Source organism: Erpetoichthys calabaricus, chromosome 5 (genome assembly GCF_900747795.2).
Source record: "Erpetoichthys calabaricus chromosome 5, fErpCal1.3, whole genome shotgun sequence".
Classification (NCBI taxonomy): domain Eukaryota; kingdom Metazoa; phylum Chordata; class Cladistia; order Polypteriformes; family Polypteridae; genus Erpetoichthys; species Erpetoichthys calabaricus.
Window position 1 is genome coordinate 1,130,917 of NC_041398.2, and position 21,291 is coordinate 1,152,207.

Sequence of the window (21,291 nt, forward strand, 5' to 3'; positions counted from 1 at the left end):
AAATGAAATGAACTGATTTTATTTTCTAACATATAAGAGAAAAAGTGAAGACAAAGCAGAAACACACAGGGATCTCTGCTGACCCAGCTGTTCATTTGATAATTTAACCTAAAAATATAACGGATGTCCCTTTGCTCCATGTCAGTATATCCTGGGGTGGTGTGTGAAGGACGCTCTATACTCCGAATGTGTTGGTTCAGGTTTCAGTTTAAGTTCAGCACCTTCTTCATATCGATACCCAAGACAACTACACGCTGGAGGCCACAGGAGCTCAATAAACTCCAACAGCAGGATGGATGATTAGAAAGCTCTGCTTTGAGAGAGTGTCAGCTACACAAAGCTTCAGCTTCATTTACTTGACAGAAAACTCCAAGAAGCAGAAGTGGCCCCTTCTGTACCCCCACCACTGAAGGTCACATTTGACCCCCTTACTACTCAGTGTTGATTCACTCTGCTTGGACTTTCTGGATTTTGTAAGTTTTATGTTTCATTTTTTGGCCACACTCCTTTTACATTTCATGTCATTGATATTCTCAGATGTGTGAGTATAGCTTGACTCTTACAAGGAGTTCTCTAAAAAGGGTCATCACAAAGATCATACAAACACGTAATGTGACATTTGTGATCAGTCACTTTTGTAGATTTTTATGTCACCATTCATCAGCCCTGTATAGAGTGCCACTTCCAGATCGGCAATCCCACTGCACCCCGTAGCACATTTGGAGTTTGGGACTGGAGCACAAAGTGGATGGCACTCTGAGAAGGACAGACTTGTAAGACGTGAACAAAGCCAGCTGCCCTCCCTGGTCTGTCTTCATTCAGAAGGACTCACCTGAGTGGTGGGATTGTTCTGCGGCGCTCCTGTTAGCCGACATTTCATTAGCTTGCTTTCTGCGTTTTATCTGATAACCAGCAGAGTTAATCAAAGATGAGCCAGGCCTGTTACAATGTGAACGTTCTTGACATTTTGTTTTACTTTAAATGTTGTTTCTCCTTCTTTACTTTGAGTTCTTGGAGGCCTTGTACATTAGAGATTATTAATACATGAGCATTTGCTGTTAATAATGAATTGACAATTAAAAATAAACTGTTTTTATTGCTAAATTGTAAGTGTTGCCATTTTGTAGCTTTGATGCTTTTTGACAGTTGCTAATACATGTTGTCTCACTAGAAAACCTGCTGCCAGTGCGGCCCTCTGGGGTCAGAGTTGGACACCCTGATTTAGATCAGGTATCAGCAAGAGTGAAAAGGAAGGTCTACAAGACGGTAGTGAGACCAGCTATGTTATATGGGCAGGAGACGGTGGCACTGTCCAGAAAGCAGGAGACAGAGCTGGAGGTAGCAGAGTTAAAGATGCTAAGATTTGCATTGGGTGTGATGAGGATGGACAGGATTAGAAATGAGGACAGCTCAGGTGGGACAATTGGGAGACAAAGTCAGAGAGGTGAGATTGCGTTGCTTTGGACATTGCAGAGGAGAGATGCTGGGGATATTGGGAGAAGGATTTTCCGGACTAGTTGCCTGGCAAGAGGAAAAGAGGAAGGCCTAAGAGGAGGTTTATGGATGTGGTGAGAGAGGACATGCAGGTGATGAGTGTGACAGAGCAAGATGAAGAGGACAGGAAGATATGGAAGAAGATGATCTGCTTTGGCAACCCCTAATGGGAGCAGCCAGAATGAAGAAGAACTGCAAGATTTTATTTCTATTGCAGACCAGGCTTGTGTATATTTATCAAATTTGACCAGTGTCCAGGGGCGTCATGTATAAACGGTGCATATGCACAAAAATGTTGCGTACACCCATTTCCACACTCTCTTTGAGATGTATACAAACTAAACTTGGCTGTAAGCTATGCACATTTTTACAGCAGCCTCCCCCCGTGCATACGCACTTTTCTGCTCGGTTTGGCCAACTGGCAGCACCCGGCGTCAAAGCAGTGCTACTGTTTCTGTGTGCTGTCCCTTGTTTCAGGTTTGCATCAATGATGCGGAATGTATCAAATACACCAAAATCAACTGCATATCATTTTCAAATTTAATTCTCTTAATTGCAATGTTTCTGTAACAATATAATGATGAACAGAATGGCCAAACCATTACAAATACCACAGCTACTTCAGTGTTGATAGAAGACATTGCAAACAGAAGAATTAGAAGAGAGCTCCTCGTATTTATAGATGATGATGATGATGATGATTGGCTTCTAAGTCAATTTCGATTTCCCAGAGTTCTCCTCTTGGCGCTGTGTGCTTGACTGGCACCGGCTTTACAAAGGCAGACTTTGAGGACATGTGCTCTACTTGCTCCTCTGCAAGTTCTGTTCACTCTCGGGTTTTCAACCTCAGGATCTGGATTACCGATCGGGTATTTCATAGTCATCACCAAGTCCTGCAATGCCAGCTGTATGGGATGTTATTGTCCGCTTGTAATCCAGTTATTTTTTATATATTGATCCTTACACTGTGGTTGAACTAGCAAACTCAAAAAGTGTAATTTGCAGCAATGTTTTCCACAAGTACTTGGAGTGGTCAACCGCACACACATTGTATTGCAAGGGCACCGGACAAGTTACATTAGCCAGGGATAAATCACCAAAAGAATGAGCTGCCATTACATCATCTATAGCAGGAGAGCCTATAAAAACAGCAGCCAGGGCAGCAAAAGGCAAGAAGTCCTGTTACAGATTTCCAATTTTGTGCATACGCCATGTTTTAGTGTGAATTCTTTATAGCTTGTATATTTGCTGCCAGGTAATACAAGTGCAAGTTAAGTGGTGCTAAACCATTTTCTACTTTAGGTCGTTGTAGAGTCGCCCTTTGGGTGTGTGGATATTTCAAATTCCAAATAAATAAGGTTGTGATTGAATTTAATTTCTTAAAAAAAATGATTTGTTAATGTATAGGGGGATGCTTTAAAAATAGATAAAGAAGCTTGGGAAGGATGCTGAGCTTGACAGTATTGATTCTCCCTGTTAACGTGAGATGGAGGGTAGACCATCTATTCACATCTTGTTGAATATTTTCCATGCAGACAGAAAAGTTTTATTGAAAAAGGCTTTCTATTTACTTGTAATTTAACCCCAGGTTTTTAAAGTGATCTGCCAATATAAACGGGAAGGTGTCCATTCTAGTTGAGTCTATCTCATAAGAATTTCGCAGTGAACTACCAGTAAATCTCTGATGCATTTTAAAAGTGAAAGGCCAGTGGCTCAATGGCAATTGCAAAGAGTAGTAGTGACAGGGGGCATCCTTGTCTAGTATCACGTTCTAGTTTCAAGTTGTCTGAAATAATGTTGTTAATGTAAACTGAGGCTTGTGGGCTATGAGGAAGGAGATCTCTGAGGAAAATGGGAATAGTTCAATCAATCAGTCTGTAGCGGTCCAGTGACACTAAGATTCACACCATCGATAAGATGGTGATTTATTTCTTTTTTTCGTGGAAATTCCAGGAGATTCCGAGTCTCACACACTCACAAACAGGGACAAAAAGCCACTGAAAATAAAACAGCATATAAAGAATGTAATAACAATAACAATGAAAACAATGATCCCACCCCAGTTCCCCTTACGGCGATTATACATTAAATACAACAAACCACAAACAAAAACCACACACAGTAATGTCCATTAAAAACAGATGTAATGTAAAGGTGAAGGTATATAGTCTGGAGATCCGCACATTGAAGGGGAATATAAAGATAGTCCTACCGGTAGTTCCTGAAATGCTGAAGACGGGTGGATGGGTTCAGGAGTTCTCCTTTCTTCACAGGATGGCCATAAATCCACATACAGTCCTCATGTAACAGGCAGATGGTAGACAATCCAGACCCCGACCCAGAAACGATCCAGGACAAAAATGAGAAGGCACAGGAATCACAATGGAAGGAAGACAGACAGGAACTTTAGACATGAAAGACACAATACTTCTCCCTTTTTTGGTAACACTAAGCCCCCCTTTTAAATGTCGTACCGGCCTCTTTGTACCCAACAGCCCCTGCACCCTCAGCAGATGACAAATCAGAGCCACTGCAGAGAGTGCTGGGAGTTGAAGTTTCAAGCACTGCTACAAGTCTTTATTCAGTCACAGATGAGTACATTGATTCTACGTTGCAAATCACAAGAGCAGTTCCCCTGTTTCAGTCGGCTTTTAATATTTATTTTCCTCCCTCCCTCTTACTTATGAAACAGCAGCTAAGCATTTAATCTTATATTACGCAAATCGGCCAACCATTTCTATATTGTGTACGTGTCAAGAGGAGCCGGCCTTTTTAGTTTCCAATTTATTTTTGTGGGGAAGATATGAGGTAATCTGTCCTCTTAAGAAAGCCTTCAGAGTTTCCCAGCATATTCCTGCAGAAACCTCGGAGGATGATTTTGTCTCTAAACAAAATGATTTGCTTGGATATAAATTCTGTACAGTTCTCGTCAGCTAATAAAAGTGGTTTAACACGCCATCTGTGAGATAAGGGTGTGGGGCATGGTGATCAGAGGAGCGTGGTTGAAAATTACAATAGTGTTGTACTTACAAGATTTAATCATTGCCAAGAAATTGTTATCTATAAAAAATAATCAATTCTTGTGTGGCAGTGATGCACTGGTGAGTAGAAGGAATATGCTCTTGAGTTTGGGTTTAGAAATCTCCATTGGTCTGATAAGTTGTGGTCAGTTACAAACTGTGTAATTGTTTTTGCAGTGTTAGACGTCATTGTCCCTGTGGCAGGAGACCTATCTAGATCTGGATTTAAAACACAATTAAAGTCTCCAGCCATTATAATTTTATGTGTGTTCACATTTGTAATGGATGCAATTACATTTTGGATGAAGTCCCTATCATCGACATTGGGTGCATAAACATTTATCAAAATCACTTTACAGTTAAATAATTTACCAATGACAATCACATATCTCCCCTCAGGATCAGATATTACATCTGTTCAGTGGCGTAGCTAGGGGTGGGCGGAGGGGGCGGTCCGCCCACTGGGCGGCACATTTTTGGGGTGGCATTATTGGCCAAAATGCTCAGAACACCTCACGTGTAAGCAGCAGGGTTCGGAAAAATATCAGTCATGAATGAAAAAAGTCAAATTCTCTGATTTTCATCCACAAATGCTTCAAAAATTATTTTCAGATGATCCTTCTGTGACGGCATCAGACACGGCAGTTGATATTTATGAGGCAATAACAAAAATAAAAAGAAACATTACACCGATAATAATTTCTAGGAAGATAAAAAACGAATTCACAATGTATAATTTCGTTTCGTTAACAATCCGAATGCATTCTTGCTCATCCCCACCTATCACTTGTACACTACACCGGTTCTGGTTTTTGCAGCGTAATTATATTAAACTAATAATCAGAACATGGCTTATCAGTGCGTCTGTACTGTATTCTTGTCTAGTTGATGCTTATAAATAATTATATGTGAAAAAATATTGCTGCTTCTCTATATATAAATAAATCTATACAAAAAGTATCTTAATTTTTATCCATATGTCATTTTAATTTTCTATTTATATAGGTTAACATATTCAGATACGTTAGAGGGTGGCAAATTGAAGCCCCGCCCCGGGTGGCACGAACTCCAGCTACGCCACTGCATCTGTTACTACAAATGTTACTGTTCTTTGTATAAGAATTTCCACACCTTTAGTTTTCTTTGTAAAGCTGGAATGGAATATTTGGCCAGTCCAGTCTCTGTGCAGCTGAAACTGATCCTTGCTTAATAAGTGGGTCTCCTGTAAAAATACTATTTTGGCATTTAGAGCTGTTAGATGAGAGAATACTTTCTTTCTCTTTAATTTCGTGATTCAGTCCTTTAACATTCCAGCTCAAAAAGTTAACTGTTTGGTCATGAAGATCTTGCTTTTGAGGTTTTGATGTCATTTTGTGGTCTTAACTGAAAATAAGACAGCTTTGACCTTATTTTTCAGTTTTTCCAGCAGTTATTGCCATGAAGCCTAATGTTGCATTGGCACTTATAATTATAAGGATTTAAAGAATAGATTAGAGATAGCTTGCTCTCCTTCTATCCCCCCTAGTCCCCCCACTCCCCCATTATGCCTCCCCACATGAGGTTGGACCCCACTTCTCAACGTCCCAGTCCTCTGACATACCTAGAGACAGAGCATGTCCAAAACAGAACAAGCCTCCCAGTGGCAGTGTATAAGGATCAATATAGAGATATCTATTGAAAATACAGTCCAAATACTACAAGCATAAGCATAAAATATAATTTTAAACAGTCTTAACAGAGTAAACCCAGGGAATGATGTTAAACAGTAGCCCTGGATAAGCATAGTAAGCCCTAATGCAATAAGCCAAGGGTATGATGTTAAAGAAAAAGAAAAGGCAGACATACATGCATATACATACATACATATATAAGCATGTAACTGAAATTAAAATATAAAACATAAACAAAAAGTGACCAAGAAGTAAATAGGATGTATAACGGTACCAGTATCACTGCAGGGGGTAAGATCTTCTTTGTCATGCCAGGACCGGATGCGACTCACGATTCATCGTATTTCAAAACAATGTCGGGATCTGTTTTTTAGCTCTTTTTCTGCTTCCTCCTGAGAAGTAAAACATATAGCTTGCCTTGAATGTCCACTTTCAGTTTGGCAGGGTACAAGAGGCTGTATCTGATCTCAGCTTTCCGTAAGTGCTGTTTAATGTTATAAAATGTGATGCGTTTAGCTGCTGTTCAGGGTGAGAAATCTGGGAAAATACCAATATGCTTATTTTCAAATATAATCTCTTGTTTCTGTCCTAGAAGTAACATTATATGAAGTTTAAATCGTAAATTTTCAGTATACACGATGAGAGGTCTAGGTTTACAGGGATTTGATCCCCGTGTGCAGTAAGCTGCTGCTATCTCACTGTCTGATTTGAAGTCCTCTCCAGTTATTTTGGAGAATAGCTCAGCTATGAATTTCAATGTATTAAGACTTTCATAATTCTCAGGGAGACCTTCTAATATTATTCCTTCTACACCCTGTGACACTAGAGGGTGCTATTGCTCCTCAAACCCAATAGACAAATGCCAAGACATCAGGTAAAAGCACCAAGAAGTATTTTAATTTCTTTTTTCCTCCTTGTAATGTGCCTTCAGAGCACCACAGCCACTTTAAACAGGCAATACAACACTAAATAATACAGTTCTCCTCAGCACTACACCTCCCAGCAAACTCTGTTACACTCCTCCCAACTCCGACTCCCTTGCTGGGTCTCCACTAGTCCTTTATATGGTCCTTGACCTGGAAGTGCTTCTGTCCTTCCATCCTTGTGATTCACCAGCACTTCCGGGTCAGAGACTTGTATTTTCTTCAGCCCAGAAGTACTTCTGTCCTTCCGTCCCCATGACTTGGGAGTACTTCCGGGCTATATTGGAAACACAAATCCCCATGTCTCCCTGTGGTGGCACCCATGGTACCCAGCAGGGCTGTGAAGCCAAACTCCATCTCCTATAGTACGCTGCAGGAATCTGGGGCACCGCTAAGCTTCAGGGAAGTCACTATCTAGTGTTCTGGGGGTTTCGTCCGGGTTGAGCTGCCAGCCATCCATCACAATCCATCTTCCAGTGCAGCAAGTCTGTCTCCAAGTGCTTTGCATTCAGAATTTGCAGCCGTTGCTTTTCCGTCAGCGGTAGATGCCTGTTGTTCAGCTGTTTCAGTACGAGTCTTAAGTGTTTGCTTAACGTCATCCGAGTGCCAAGTGCTGTAGGTTTGCTCTCAAACTTAGATGCATTTTCCTGTATTTGACAATGAAGTCGATGATTCCGGTTCGTGAGGAGTGGTTGACAACACGGAAGGTAAAGCCATTTTCAGTTTCAATGACTCTTCTAGAATTTACGAGCTATCCTGGCCCGATTCGCTTGTACTATCGCTTCCACTTTTGCTCTCGACTGGAGACAATGCAGTAGTGTCCGGTCCCAGGAAATCTGTACTTTTGCCTATCTGTTCCAGGTCAGTTTCTGAAGGGCCGTACCTTGAACTTGAACTTGGACTTGATGCCTGTCTATGCTTGGATGGAGCTTTAGGGGTCTTTTCCGTATTTTCGTGAAACATATTTCTGCCGGTCATGTTAATTTATACTTGGATATACTATAATTGAGCCTCCTCGGGGTAAGTAAATACAGGAAATCTCAGGATGATTTAAAAAAGAGAAAAAAAATAACACCGCTGCTAACGGAGTTCTGCTTCAGACATTCATCTCCTGTGCCGGACGAAACCAATCTCATTTGTCTGACTCTCTGGTTGTTTCTCATTCTCTCCTTCTATGTTTCACTGCTCAGGATTTCACTGAATGATTTCTGCTTTTATCTTTTAGATTTCCTTTTTGTATAAATTGCTGTGTAATATTTAGAGTGGCCACAAGAGGCAGTAGTGCGGCGACTGACCAATCAGTGACCCCTTCTGTCCATTCGTTGTCTTTCTTATCCGATTTTCAGTTTCAGGTTTGTGGACAAGGTGGGCCAACTCTGGACGGGGTGCCAGTCCACTGCAAAGCCACACATGTTCTGTGATGGATGTTGTAGCCCCACTCAAACAGAGACAATCCAAAGTCAAGCATGACCCATGGCTAAATGAACAAACTCGCTCCATCAGGCAAAACTGTAGGCGGCTAGAACGTAAATGGAGGAAAGATGGTCTCACTGTTACCTTTGACTGCATGAGAGACATGTGGTCTCAATACCAGAGAGCAGTCAGAGGTGCAAGGAACCGTTTTTTTACTGACATCATCTCAAAAAATTCTGGCAATCAACGTGTCTTATACAAAACACTGAATGCTGTCCTCTCTCCAGCTGGAACTGTTTTCTCTTCTCCCTCCAATGCTCTTTGTAATCAGATCCTTACGTTTTTTCTGGATAAGGTCATGAACATTAGATCCCAGATCTCCATTTCTTCTTCTGGCTCTATTGATTTAGCCATTCCTGTACACGGCTCCCTCACTAGCTTTGAACCCATTTCGCTCCCCCATCTGGAAAAAATCGTCGCCTCAATGAAGCCTTCAGGCTCTCCGGACGATGTGGTGCCGTCCAGACTGCTGAAAGATGTCTTTCCTGTGATTCGATATGATGTCTTAAAGATCATAACTAGTAGTCTATCTTCGGCTACAGTTCCTTGTGCTTTCAAACACGCAGTTGTACATCCAATCGTGAAAAAACCTGATCTTGACCCTGCTGTCTTCTCCAATCTTCGTCCAATTTCCAAACTACCTTTCCTGTCAAAATTACTCGAAAAAGTAGTTTATGAGCAATTAATTCACCACCTACAGGACCATCAGGTAATGGACCTTTTTCAGTCAGGCTTTAGGCCCCAACACAGCACAGAAACCGCGCATTTACGTGTCCTAAATGATGTCCTTTTGGCATTGGACTCAGGACTCTACGTGATTATGGTTCTTCTCGATTTATCTGCTGCCTTCGACACAATCGACCACGACATCATGATCTCCCGACTCGAATCCTGGGTTGGTGTATCTGGCTTAGCCCTCGACTGGTTCAGGTCATATTTCTGCAACAGGACTCTTAGAGTCATGCTAGATGATTTTTCATCTGAATCAGTACCACTCCCATGTGGTGTCCCCCAGGGTTCCATTTTGGGGCCACTACTTTTTTCAATTTACATCCTGCCTTTAGGTGCAATTTTTAGAAAACATGCAATCTCGTATCACCTATATGCTGATGACTGCCAAATTTATTTCTCCCTCAAGTCAACTGACTCCACTAAACCTCTTCTCAACTGCTTATCTGACATTAAGGACTGGCTTGCTGTAAACTTCCTTCACCTGAACGATTCAAAAACCGAGGTCATTGTTTTTAGTCCCGACCGCAAACAGACCCTACCCCTTGACCTCGACTTTCTTCCCATTCCAGTAACTTCGTCTGTTTCCAATCTTGGAATCAAAATGGATATGGTCCTGAAAATGGATGCTCAAGTCAACAGCACAGTAAAATCCTGCTTTTTCCATCTCAGGCGAATTGCCAAACTCAAACCAATTCTGCCTTACCACCTCCTGGAATCAGTAATCCATGCATTCATTACGTCCCGGCTCGACTATTCTAATTCCTGCCTATATGGTATTAGTAAAGCCACTCTTTCGAGACTCCAATTGGTTCAAAATGCGGCTGCAAGACTTTTAACTGGAAGCAGCAGAAGCAAACACATTACACCGATTTTAAAAACCCTACACTGGCTGCCGGTTAGTTTCAGAATTGATTTTAAGATACTCCTCTTAACCTATAAGGCACTAAATGGTCTAGCCCCTGCCTACTTGAGTGTCTTGCTCCATCGTCACAATCCCCCTCGTGTTCTTAGATCCGCAGATCAGCTGCTCCTAACCGTTCCCAAGGCACATTTTAAAGCTCGTGGTGAAAGGGCTTTTTCTGTCTGTGCACCCAAGCTCTGGAACTCCTTACCTTTAGTGGTTAGGCAGGCCGCTTCAGTCACCACATTCAAATCACACCTAAAAACGCACTTCTTCACATTGGCTTTTAATTCTTAACCTGTCTTATTCCCACTTGCTTTTTGCTATTTCTCTGTTTTATTGGGTCCCCTGACCTGTTTTTAGTGTCTCTGTTTTAATTCTCTCTTAATGTTTGTTTTTTTTTTTAATTTTTTGCTTTTAGTCTTGCTTGTTTTAACTGTACAGCGCTTCGGTCAGTTGTAATGCTGTGTTTTTAAGCGCTTAACAAATAAAAATGGTATGGTATGGTATGTGTACTCATGTCAAGTGTGTGCCAACTGACCAAGAATTCATTGTTTGAAGATGTTGGAGCTTTCGGGGTACCATGAGTGACAAATCGGGGGACAAGGAGGAGGTGCAGTTTAAAGTTTAATGTGACATCAACTAAAACACCAAACTCTGTCAGTATGGCCGACATCTGACTGACCGGTGAGTCCTCGTCTTCAGACATTCACAGTGAATTCATTCTAAAGTGAAGGACCCTTTGAGTGACCAATGGAGGGTCACAACATGTCTGGTGAGTGGACAACACTCCAGTCCCATCTGTCACTCTCTGCTCCTACATATAGTCACTATTCAAGAGCTCTCCATACTGTATAGCGTCTTTCAATGTTATTATAGTTAATGAAAAGTAAAATCAAAACTGAAACTATTATGAAAAAAACATTTTTGTAAACTGAAATAAAATAATTAACAAAACTGAAATGAAAAACTTAAACTAAACGAAACTAATGAAGTAGCTGGAAAGACTAACTGAAATAAAATAATAATTTACTAAAATATTTTTAGTTTTCATTTTTGAATGAATATTCTTGCCATTAGTCTTTAACCCTTGTCACTTTTAACTCTAAAATAGAAAGTCATCCACCATGAGCCGCCCACATATATTCATCAAGTGACTGGTGGCAGATGACGGAGGGCGGCTGTTCACACAGCATTTTCGGTGACAGAGCAAGCTGAATACGGGCACGCCTGTAAATCATGTCAAATAGAAAGCAATTTACGTGCTGCCTTTGTTTGCGCTTGTAGTTATCAAGATGTAATTCAAACAATTGATATCGGAATGTGCTGCTCAACAAAACCTTCACCATATGCACAGAAAAATCACAAGTGAGTAACGTTTCAGTTTATTATCTCAGGTGCCTGCTATTTGTTGACAGTAATTCACCTGCCAGTTCACACAGGAGAAATGATTTTTACTTTCTCGTAAATGAAGTACAGAGAAAGTATAGTAATCATGAAAAACTCCGACCTCAAGATTTTGATGAATCTTGATGTTATAAACCTTCCCAAGTCGGAAAATATCATTTTTTGAAATTATGTCTGTGTGTGTGTGTGTGTGTGTGTGTAAACACGATAACTGAAAAACGCAACTAGATAGATGGATGAAATTTGGCATGTGGTTGTTACACCAAAATTGTAGATCTGTGTTAACTTTTGGGCCAAATCCATCAACTGGTAGTGGTACTTTACCTGAACACATACTCATTTTTTTTTTAATTCATGTAGCTGAAGACTGATGTATTCAACTTTACTTTTATAATAATTGTTCAATATATTATTATTTTGATTTGATTTGTTGTTGATGGTTCTTTAATGTACATAATATAATCATTGTCTTATAGTTTATTCCTCAAATATCGACCCCCATATCTGAGTACACGAAAAAGTCTAGGGGAGACCACTCCTGGTTTTTGAAACTAAAACGTCACTGATCGAGAAGCTGACAAGGTCATCATACAAGATCAGCATATTGTTGCTGACCAATCACTTTTGCTCTAAAAACGTCATTTAACAACAAAGTGATACAAACCTTGTAAAATGTCTCTACTGAACTACAGGTACGTAGGTGAAGAGAGTCTGCCAAGTGACAAAAAACTACACATACTAATGTGTTTTTCTATTTATGCTATATTTATTAATTTATCTTTTTTACTTAATATTCACTACTCAAAATACTTGATATTGTGAAAATAATCCAGTAGCAGAATTATATTTTAAAATATTTGTCCCCTTTTTTTCAATGTTTCTCTCACTGTCAAAGTAGATAGTTGAAATATCACATTCTTTTTCTTCTTAACATCAGCCATATCATGCATATTGCATACCAGGGATTTTTCCTGCCTTGCATCCAAACCTGCTGGGGTAGGCTCCAGGTTTCCTGCGATCCCGCCTGGATAAACAGGTTTAGATAATGTATTGTTCTTAATCTCAGATGCTGTTTCTGTCGTTTTGTGCCTGTCCATACTCTTATTACCTGCTCTTGTTCTGCTCATCATTTACTGTTCTCATGGTGGGCTATTCAAGTCTCACTGCCCCTAACCTTCACACTACATGCTTGTTTTTCTTTGTTTACCTCAATAAATCTAGGTGGGGTCTGCACATTAATTCAAGCCTAAGAGCCCTGTTCTGACTAAGCCCCTGTGACTTTCATGGTCACACCTGTCAGAACACAGTCGATTCTGTTTTCTAATTTTTGATATCTTTTCAGGCCTGCAGGTGGAAAAATTCTGTCAATAAACTGTTTGTGCCTGAGATGGAATTAAGAGATCAATATGGCTGGTAGAAAATAACAAAACACAGAATGGGAGATGTTAGAATGCAATATTGAAGGCATTCATTATAAGCACATTGTCTTGGAGCAGGATATGTAGTGTGCTGTAGACATTTAGAGAAAAAAACCCTCACACCTTAAAATTCACCTACATTTCATTACAAATTGGCCCATTCTGGGCAATAAAAGGAAATGAAAAAAGTGTCAACAGTCAGCACAGATTTTTTCATCGCAAATAACATAGAAAATATTTTAAAAATTATAAAATTGTGTAAAAGTGTTCATATTCAGTATCTGGTTTTTGATTATGCTAGTTTTTATCAGACAAAAATCAAACCAGATAGTAAAGTGTGTTATGTAGTGTAGTAAGCTTCCACTCACAGTAAACTCGTATTTTATTTTTTTTCTCCAGCTGTTTGGAGTTTTTTGCTTTGTTTTTTCTGTCCCCCCTGGCCATCGGACCTTACTCCTTTTCTATGATAACTAATGTTGTCTTATTTTAATTTCTTATTTTGTCTTTCATTTTTCTTTTCTTCATTATGTAAAGCACTTTGAGCTATTTTTTGTATGAAAATGTGCTATATAAATAAATGTTGTTGTTGTTGTATGCCATAATTACTAAAACTTAAACTGATACTAATAGATGTAAAGATAAAGTAGAAATGTCTTTGTGAAATGAAAACTAAATCAAAACTAAAAATACATAATGAAGGAAAACCTTAAAACAAACTGAATTTCCAAGTAAGGTAAAAAAATATAGAAATAAAAGCTAATATGAAAAGGCAAAACTATAATAACCTTGGTGCCTTTTAGTTGTGCTGATCCAGCAGGACCACATACCTGTCCTACTTAACAGGTGACATTCAGTGACACTTGGGGGCTCAGTAGTTGTTGGGGTGTCAGCCTAAATGTCGTGGCTGTGAATCAACAGTGACCCCTGCTGGTCAGACTGGTATTTGTAGGTCTGACGTGTCTCCACCCCTCATTATGACACACACACCTGATTGGCTACTCCAACCCAATAATAATGGAGACCCTGACAGCCGCGCTCGCCCCGCATTCTCATCCACAACTTCAATCGCAGAGGTGCTGACCACCCAACCCACCCATCCTGTAAATTTAATTTCACCCTAAACTACAAACACAAAGAGGATCTGCACTTGTGGGGACATCAAGTAACTGGTGAGGGGTACTGGTCAGTGGTCACATTGTGTCAGATAGCTGATTGTTACACTGCACTTAAGACCAAAATAAAACCCAAACCCTGGATAGAGGGGCTCAGTGAAGGAGGTGTTGAACCTGTGCAGGAGGGTCATTGTGTGTGAGACGCTATAAAATGACAGAGAGCCAGCAGGCCAGTCCAGATACACACCTATTCTGGGGCTGAAGGGGGCGCTGATTACATTGTCCTTGGTATTGTGACACACAAAGTACTGAGAATAAGAACACTGCAAATACCAGGACTTGTCATTCCTTCCAAGGATGCACTCCACACTGCGTCCTTTCCTGCTCAGTCCTTTATATGCGATTCCAATTATCATGAAGAGTCCACTGCAGTCCACCTCCCAGTAACAGCGAGTCCCAGTCACAGCCTCTTTGCACAGAACTTGGGTGTAGCGGTCAAATCTTTCAGGATGATCAGGATATTTGGCTTTTGTCCCCTCACATGTCACCTTCTTGTTCCCTTCAGACAGACGAAGGTCTCTGTGCGCCGTGTTGATGTCCAGTGTGAGGGGACAGAAGTCTGAAAGGAGAGAAAAGAAAACAAGCGAGAAAATCTGGGAGTGTGTAACGGGACTGGGGGTGGAGCACAACACAGACAATTAACAACAGCCAATCAGGAGCTGAGCTGACGAGACACTAATACTATGGAGCTCATCTGATTGGACAGAATCTGTGGGGATTTAAAATAAAATTCTGGAATGACAATAAATCCGAATCCCTTTTATTCTCCAGTACTTCATGTGCAGGAATCTGACTTGGTAGATTTGGAGCTCCTTATAACGGAACACAACATCACAGACAAATAACAGAAAGAGCAGAAGTTAAAAAGACAAACGTCACACCAAGTGGTAGAATAATCCAATTATAAAGGAGATGTGCCGATAGTGATGTGCTGGTTAGAGTGTGAGTGTGTAGTGTGTATTCCCGTGTCACACACACATGTCCTCACACTGTCCACACACACACACCTTCACACAGTCTCTGACAGAACACATGAACACACACAGAAGACGGCTAAGTCACTGCTGGGAGAAGCTGTCGCTCTGGCTAAGAAACTATGGAGGTGTCTGTTAGTTTGAGTTTGAATTGACTGAAGCATTTGGGAGTTTGTGTGAAGAAGTGATGAGCTACTGAGATGAGTCTGTGGTGGTCCTTATGACACATTTAGTGACTCGAGATGTCTACAGGTCTGCACAGATGAAGAGCACAGCAGACCTCACCACATGCTGTCATTTATTTCTGGAGTGTGCCGTTGGTGAGCCAAACCAGACACCAATGGAGAATGTGATTACACTTTCAATTACGGCTTTGTGAAACTGAACGAGGATTGGCTGTGAAATATTTAATTTCTTTATCTGGTGTAAGAAATCCAATCGCCGCTGTGCCTTCTTAGTGATGTGGTGGTGTTCATGTCCCAGCTGAGAGAGTTTGTGATTGTTGTGCTCAGAACTTTGAAGGAGTCCACCATATTGACTGCTGAATCCTTCATTTCTAGTGTTAGAGGTTGTGACTGCTGTTTATGAAAGTCAATGGCCATTTCCACTGTCTCGGGGGTCTTGAGCAGCAGGGTGTTGAAGGTCACCAAGACACAAGACGAGACCCCTCTTTTCTAGAAGGTGTTTCATTGCCGTTAGTAATTAGACCAATAATGGTGGTGTCATCAGTGAACTTAATGATTTAACTGAAGGATCAGTGGACCTGCAGTCATTGGGGTATAAGGAGTAAAGTAGGGGGGCCGTCCACAGCCTTGAGGGGCACGTGTGCTGATACAGAGACTGTCTGAGAGGTGGGAGTCCACACAAATGTACTAATGTAGCAGCAGAGTCCAGCGAATTGACTTGTTGTGATGATCAGCATCTCTAACTGCTCTGTAAAGCAGAAACCCCAGCAGTTCTAATGTGGAGTCAAGCACTGATGCAGTAAGCCAGGTGTCCACACAGCAATACGCTGACCAGAGAGAATAATCCTTACTGGGGCCGAGAAGAAGATGAAGTTCATCTGTTATGGGCCTCAGTGGTCTGACGTTGATAAAACTAGTAAGGGAAGGGGCGCTCGACAAGCGTGTCTCCTGAACCCCTCGAGACCCTGCGTGCGTCCCCCTTGTCCTCTTCAGGTGGGATTTACCTGGCTGGGAGTCCGAGTCTGCAGTCAGACATTCATAAGTGCTAAATCTGTATGGAAGTGTCCTTAATCATTGGAGGAGAAATGAAGTCCAATCCCAGTAGACAGGAGCTGATCTCGTGTGAATGTAATCCTCATATTGTTACAAAAGGCAAAGTTAACAGAGAAAAACAACACATCAGCAGCGAGCAAACAACTGTGGCTGTCCTGATCAGCGCCATCATTATGAGCACAAGGTCACCGTCGAGGTCCGAGTTCAAATGGACTGTCCACACGGACCACTGGCTTTATTAAATGACACTTTTTATTGTCACAGTCCATCTCTTTAAATTAACATCAATCCACTGTCACACTTCATCACAAACTGACAGCTCAATGATTTACTGGCCAGCAAACAAGACGGCCATTGAGTGGTGAGAGATGTGAAGTTCATGAAGAACATCATCATGGAGTGAGCTGAAGCTACCCAGTCATTAAAGGACACTCTTCATTGAGTAGAAATTAACTTTAAAATCAAAAGACGTGGGTTCAAAATATAAAAGATATAAATAAGTGAAACTGAACTATGAAAACACAACTCAGGACAGCATGATGGCCAAGGGGTTGGAGCTGCGGCTTCACAGATTCAGCTTCAAGACTTTGAATTTGGCGCCCAGTGGTCGTCTTTGTCAGGTCAGCGTGTTCTCCTCATGTCACTCCTGCATTTCTTCACACAATCCACAGACGTGCATGTTGGGGGAATTGGTGACTCTGAATTGGCTTTGTGTGGTTGTGAGCACCTGACTTAACACAAAGCAGCCTGAACTGGATTAAACCGGTTTGACAATGTTGTGTTAAAATCATTTCAATGTAAACCCACCACGGCCATGATGGTCTGCTGACCTGAATGAATCCTATTTATATCATTATATGTCACCTGTCACATCTGTCGCTCTACTGTTTGTGTCACTGACATGCTCCCAGAAGTTTTTGTTCCTTTCCACTTTTTAAACAAGAATCATAATTTTGTGTCAAATACGTCTAAACTGACCACAGTGATTGTCATCCACATTTCTTTATTCCACTTTGTTTTTAATTTCGGACACACAATAAAATAAATGACAACGATGTGAACACAATTATTGGGACTTTCACCTAATGTTCTCTAACTGTCCATTTTCAGGTGAGACCTGCCATCAAGCACTTCCTGCAGCTCTGGATGAGACTTCTACTGATGGTCTTCTTCTCCCAATTGTAACTCTTCCAGCTCTTCCCATGGATGTTGACTTGCATTCATTTTAGGGCTCATAGCGGACCACTTCAGAACATTCCAATGTGATTTCCACCATATTTGGCTGGTCTTATTTGGCTTGTTCTGGAGGATTCCTCACTTTGAAGGGCAGCTTTGGGTCAGAGAGGACCAAACTGTCAACTTTCTTGAGTCTCTAAAGGAGTTCAGTCTTAATAAAGTGAGAAGTTTAAATGAGACCATTAATCAGGAGCTTCTCACACATAACAATTCAACATGGCAAAACAGGCCTGGCTGTTCAGTCACTTGTTAAGAGACCTCATTTCTCTTGGCACACTTATGCCACTTTAATGATGCCAAGCCTTTATAGATGATGTCCAGTGCTGTGTGGAGTTGTGTTTGTGCTGAGGGGTCAAGGGAAGACCCTCGTTGGTAGTGGAGTGCACTCATTGTCTTTCTGACGTGCTCCTTCTTCAGGTCTTTGGTCTGAAGTGGTCTTCCTCAGCTCACTCTTAGGCTCTATGCCTTGACTCTTTTTGGCACAGGAGTTTTGGCACTGAAGCCCCAACCCAGCATAATGGCACTTAGATATAAAGTCCCCAAGTGGTGTCACAGAAGTTTAAGAATGTCCAACTCCAATACCTATAAGGAGGATACAGGCTGATTTGATTGTGAATAAAACAGCAAATTAGCCAAAGATGATGGAGTTGGCTTTGTGGCTCCTTATGTTGAATGAACGGTGTTGTTGTGTCAGCCACTAATATCCAGAGATGATCTTCTGGATGACAATGTGAATAATGTCCACCTGCTTTATGAGTTTCAGATAGAACTGTCATCTGGCAGAGGAAATGTGGCTAATCAGATGTTTGCACATCGAGAAACTGCAGCAAGACTCAATAGCTAAAAAATCAGAGCAGACATTGAGAAATACCAAAGTGCTTAACGGAGTCGTAATGAAAATCACCAGCAGTCACCAATTAGAAGATATGACGTAAATCTTGATCTTAAAACAGCAAACAAACAACAAATGGCAACAGCAATAATTTAAAGGCATAACACCACAAACATCTACACTCACAACTTATAACATCGACAAAGCGAGATTTCTCAGGAGTTGATAATCAGACGACGTACCATCTCCAAAATCTAGACGCTGAGCTATTAATGCGGTCAAAGTGAGAATAAGTGTGAATTTATACTCACACACTGAAGCCGATTAACAGTTGGATCCTCAATCTTGGATTCTGTCTCATGTGTGATGAAGGGTCTGAGGCCGAGCGTCGGTGATGTGACACTTAATTCTAGGGAGGCAACAGTGCAACACGTCCTAACAACACAGTCAAGAAGGATAAAGATACAAAATGGCAACAGGCCACACTTAAAATTTAGTAAAAAAACAGTTTATTGATTGTGAATTCATTAACACCAAATGCTCATGTATTAATAATCTCTAATCTACAAGGCCCACAAGAATTCAAAGTAAAGAAGCAGAACAAAAATTTAAAGCTAAACAAAATGTCAAGAACGTTCACATTGTAACAGGCCTGGCTCATCTTTGATTAACTCTGCTGGTTATCAGATGAAACGCAGAAAGCAAGCTGATGAAATGTCGGCTAACAGGAGCACCGCAGAACAATCCCACCACTCAGGTGAGTCCTTCTGAATGAAGACAGACCAGGGAGGGCAGCTGGCTTTGTTCACGTCTTACAAGTCTGTCCTTCTCAGAGTGCCATCCACTTTGTGCTCCAGTCCCAAACTCCAAATGTGCTACGGGGTGCAGTGGGTTTGCTGATCTGGAAGTGGCACTCTATACAGGGCTGATGAATGGTGACATAAAAATCAACAAAAGTGATTGATCACAAATGTCACATTACATGTTTGTGTGATCTTTGCGATGACATTACAGTTTCAGAACATTCTAACTGTTAAATAACAAAAACACCTGAACTCTGAAGTCTGCAAGCCACAGCTGTCCTCAACAGTCCACTCAGGAGTGACTGACAGGTCTTTCCACCAATCAGCTTTCTTCTTTTGTTGTCAGTTGGTACCTGCCTTTTCTGTGCTGTCCTTTCTGATTTTGTCCACGTCACCTCTGCCACTGAGTGTATTTCATCGATGTCACATCTTCATGTTGTGGTTTCCACTTTGTATATTTTTTTACCTTCTTGCATTTCATGGCCAATGTGCCCTTTTTAGAGAAGTCCTTGTAAGAGTCAAGCTATACTCACACATTTGAGAACATCAATGAACATCAATGAGTGTGGCCAAAAAATGAAACATAAACTTACAAAATATAGAAAGTCCAAGCAGAGTGAACCAACACCGAGTAGTGAGGGGTCAAATGTGACCTTCAGCGGTGGGGTTACAGAAGGGGCCACTTCTGCTTTTTGGAGTTTTCTGTCAAGTAAATGAAGCTGAAGCTTTGTGTAGCTGACACTCTCTCAAAGCAGAGCTTTCTAATCGTCCATCCTGCTGTTGGAGTTTATTGAGCTCCTGTGGCCTCGAGCTTGAAGTCTCGACATGAAGAAACATTGTCTTGGGTATCGATATGAAGAAGGTGATGAACTCAAACTGAAACCTGAACCAACACATTCGGAGTATACAGCGTCCTTCACACACCACCCCAGGATATACTGATATGGAGCAAAGTGACATCCGTTATATTTTTAGGTTAATTTATCAAATGAACAGCTGGGTCAGCAGAGATCTCTGTGTGTTTCTGCTTTGTCTTCCTTTTTTCTCTTATATGTCAGACAATAAAATCAGTTCATTTCATTTTAATTGTGTTTTGCATTCATTATGGTGTCCCATTTCTCATAACATTATTATTATTATTATTTTAAATAATGTTCCTTCTACACATTAATTGATATTCTTCACAACTGTTGTCCCCCGTGCTAACCCTAGCATGCTGTTGTGACTCCCTCTTCAGGTCTTAAACATTTCTCTTTGAACCCTGAATGTTTCATTTTATTTGTATATAAATTTTATTAATTTCCCACTTTTGGACTCACCCTTGACACACAGCTGATGAATGTGTTTGGTTTGTAAAGACTCTTATCATTTATAAATGATAACCTAAATTAGTGTAAAAGTCTTATAAAGCTCCTCTACATTGGTCTGTCATGTGACGGCTCTCTTTTTAGTCTCCTGTCCTCCTCGACTGTCCCTCCCCAGTATCTGATTGGACAGCATTGGCTGTCAGCTGACGTCACTAAATGACTTCTTCATTATCAGGGCTAAGAACGGCTGTCTGCACTCAGCCCAGGCGTCCGCCATCAGATGACATCCCAGAGATGGTACAAGTTCATTGCTACTCAGATAAGGCCTCATCTCCAAAGCTCCGAACAAAAATATTCCCCTCGTTGTCAGTGGCACCTCCTGGTAGTTGGCACTGCACTGTGGATTTGATTTGACTTCTCAATTTTTTCATTATTACATTGAACTTTTTCAGTTTTGTTCAGTGGTTGAAGTTGTTATCACCACACCGTACTGTTGTTACCTCATTCTGTGGTCTGGTGTTTGTGTTGTTCACCATCTTATGTCACAGCACTGGTGCAGAGATGATCAGTCCCTGTATGGCTGACGTCCTGGCAGTACAGTTTCTAAGTCCTTCATGAAATCTTACGTGGTGCTGATGACGGCTGATACAGGAGGACTTTCAACATTCAGATCAGCGAAGAGGCTTACCAC

The 21,291-nt window shown here is 41.1% G+C and overlaps 2 protein-coding genes and 1 long non-coding RNA gene across 3 annotated transcripts in view; 1 reads left to right on the plus strand and 2 right to left on the minus strand.

The window, feature by feature from the left end:
- The window catches only part of LOC114651545 (gastrula zinc finger protein XlCGF57.1-like), a 458,276-nt gene that overhangs the window by 381,239 nt on the left and 55,746 nt on the right, over positions 1 to 21,291 (plus strand). The gene's annotated exons all lie outside the window — the stretch shown is intronic.
- LOC127527841 (tripartite motif-containing protein 16-like) overlaps positions 1 to 21,291 on the minus strand; it is a 514,766-nt gene that overhangs the window by 46,960 nt on the left and 446,515 nt on the right. Inside the window, exon 5 of the mRNA XM_051927978.1 lies at positions 13,897 to 14,698. Coding sequence (XP_051783938.1) covers positions 14,222 to 14,698 — 477 coding nt within the window. The 3' untranslated portion in view covers positions 13,897 to 14,221. The remainder of the gene's footprint in view (positions 1 to 13,896; positions 14,699 to 21,291) is intronic.
- LOC127527873 (uncharacterized) overlaps positions 19,112 to 21,291 on the minus strand; it is a 158,698-nt gene continuing 156,518 nt past the window's right edge. The window contains exon 2 of the long non-coding RNA XR_007935041.1: positions 19,112 to 19,688. This is a non-coding gene — a long non-coding RNA (uncharacterized LOC127527873). The remainder of the gene's footprint in view (positions 19,689 to 21,291) is intronic.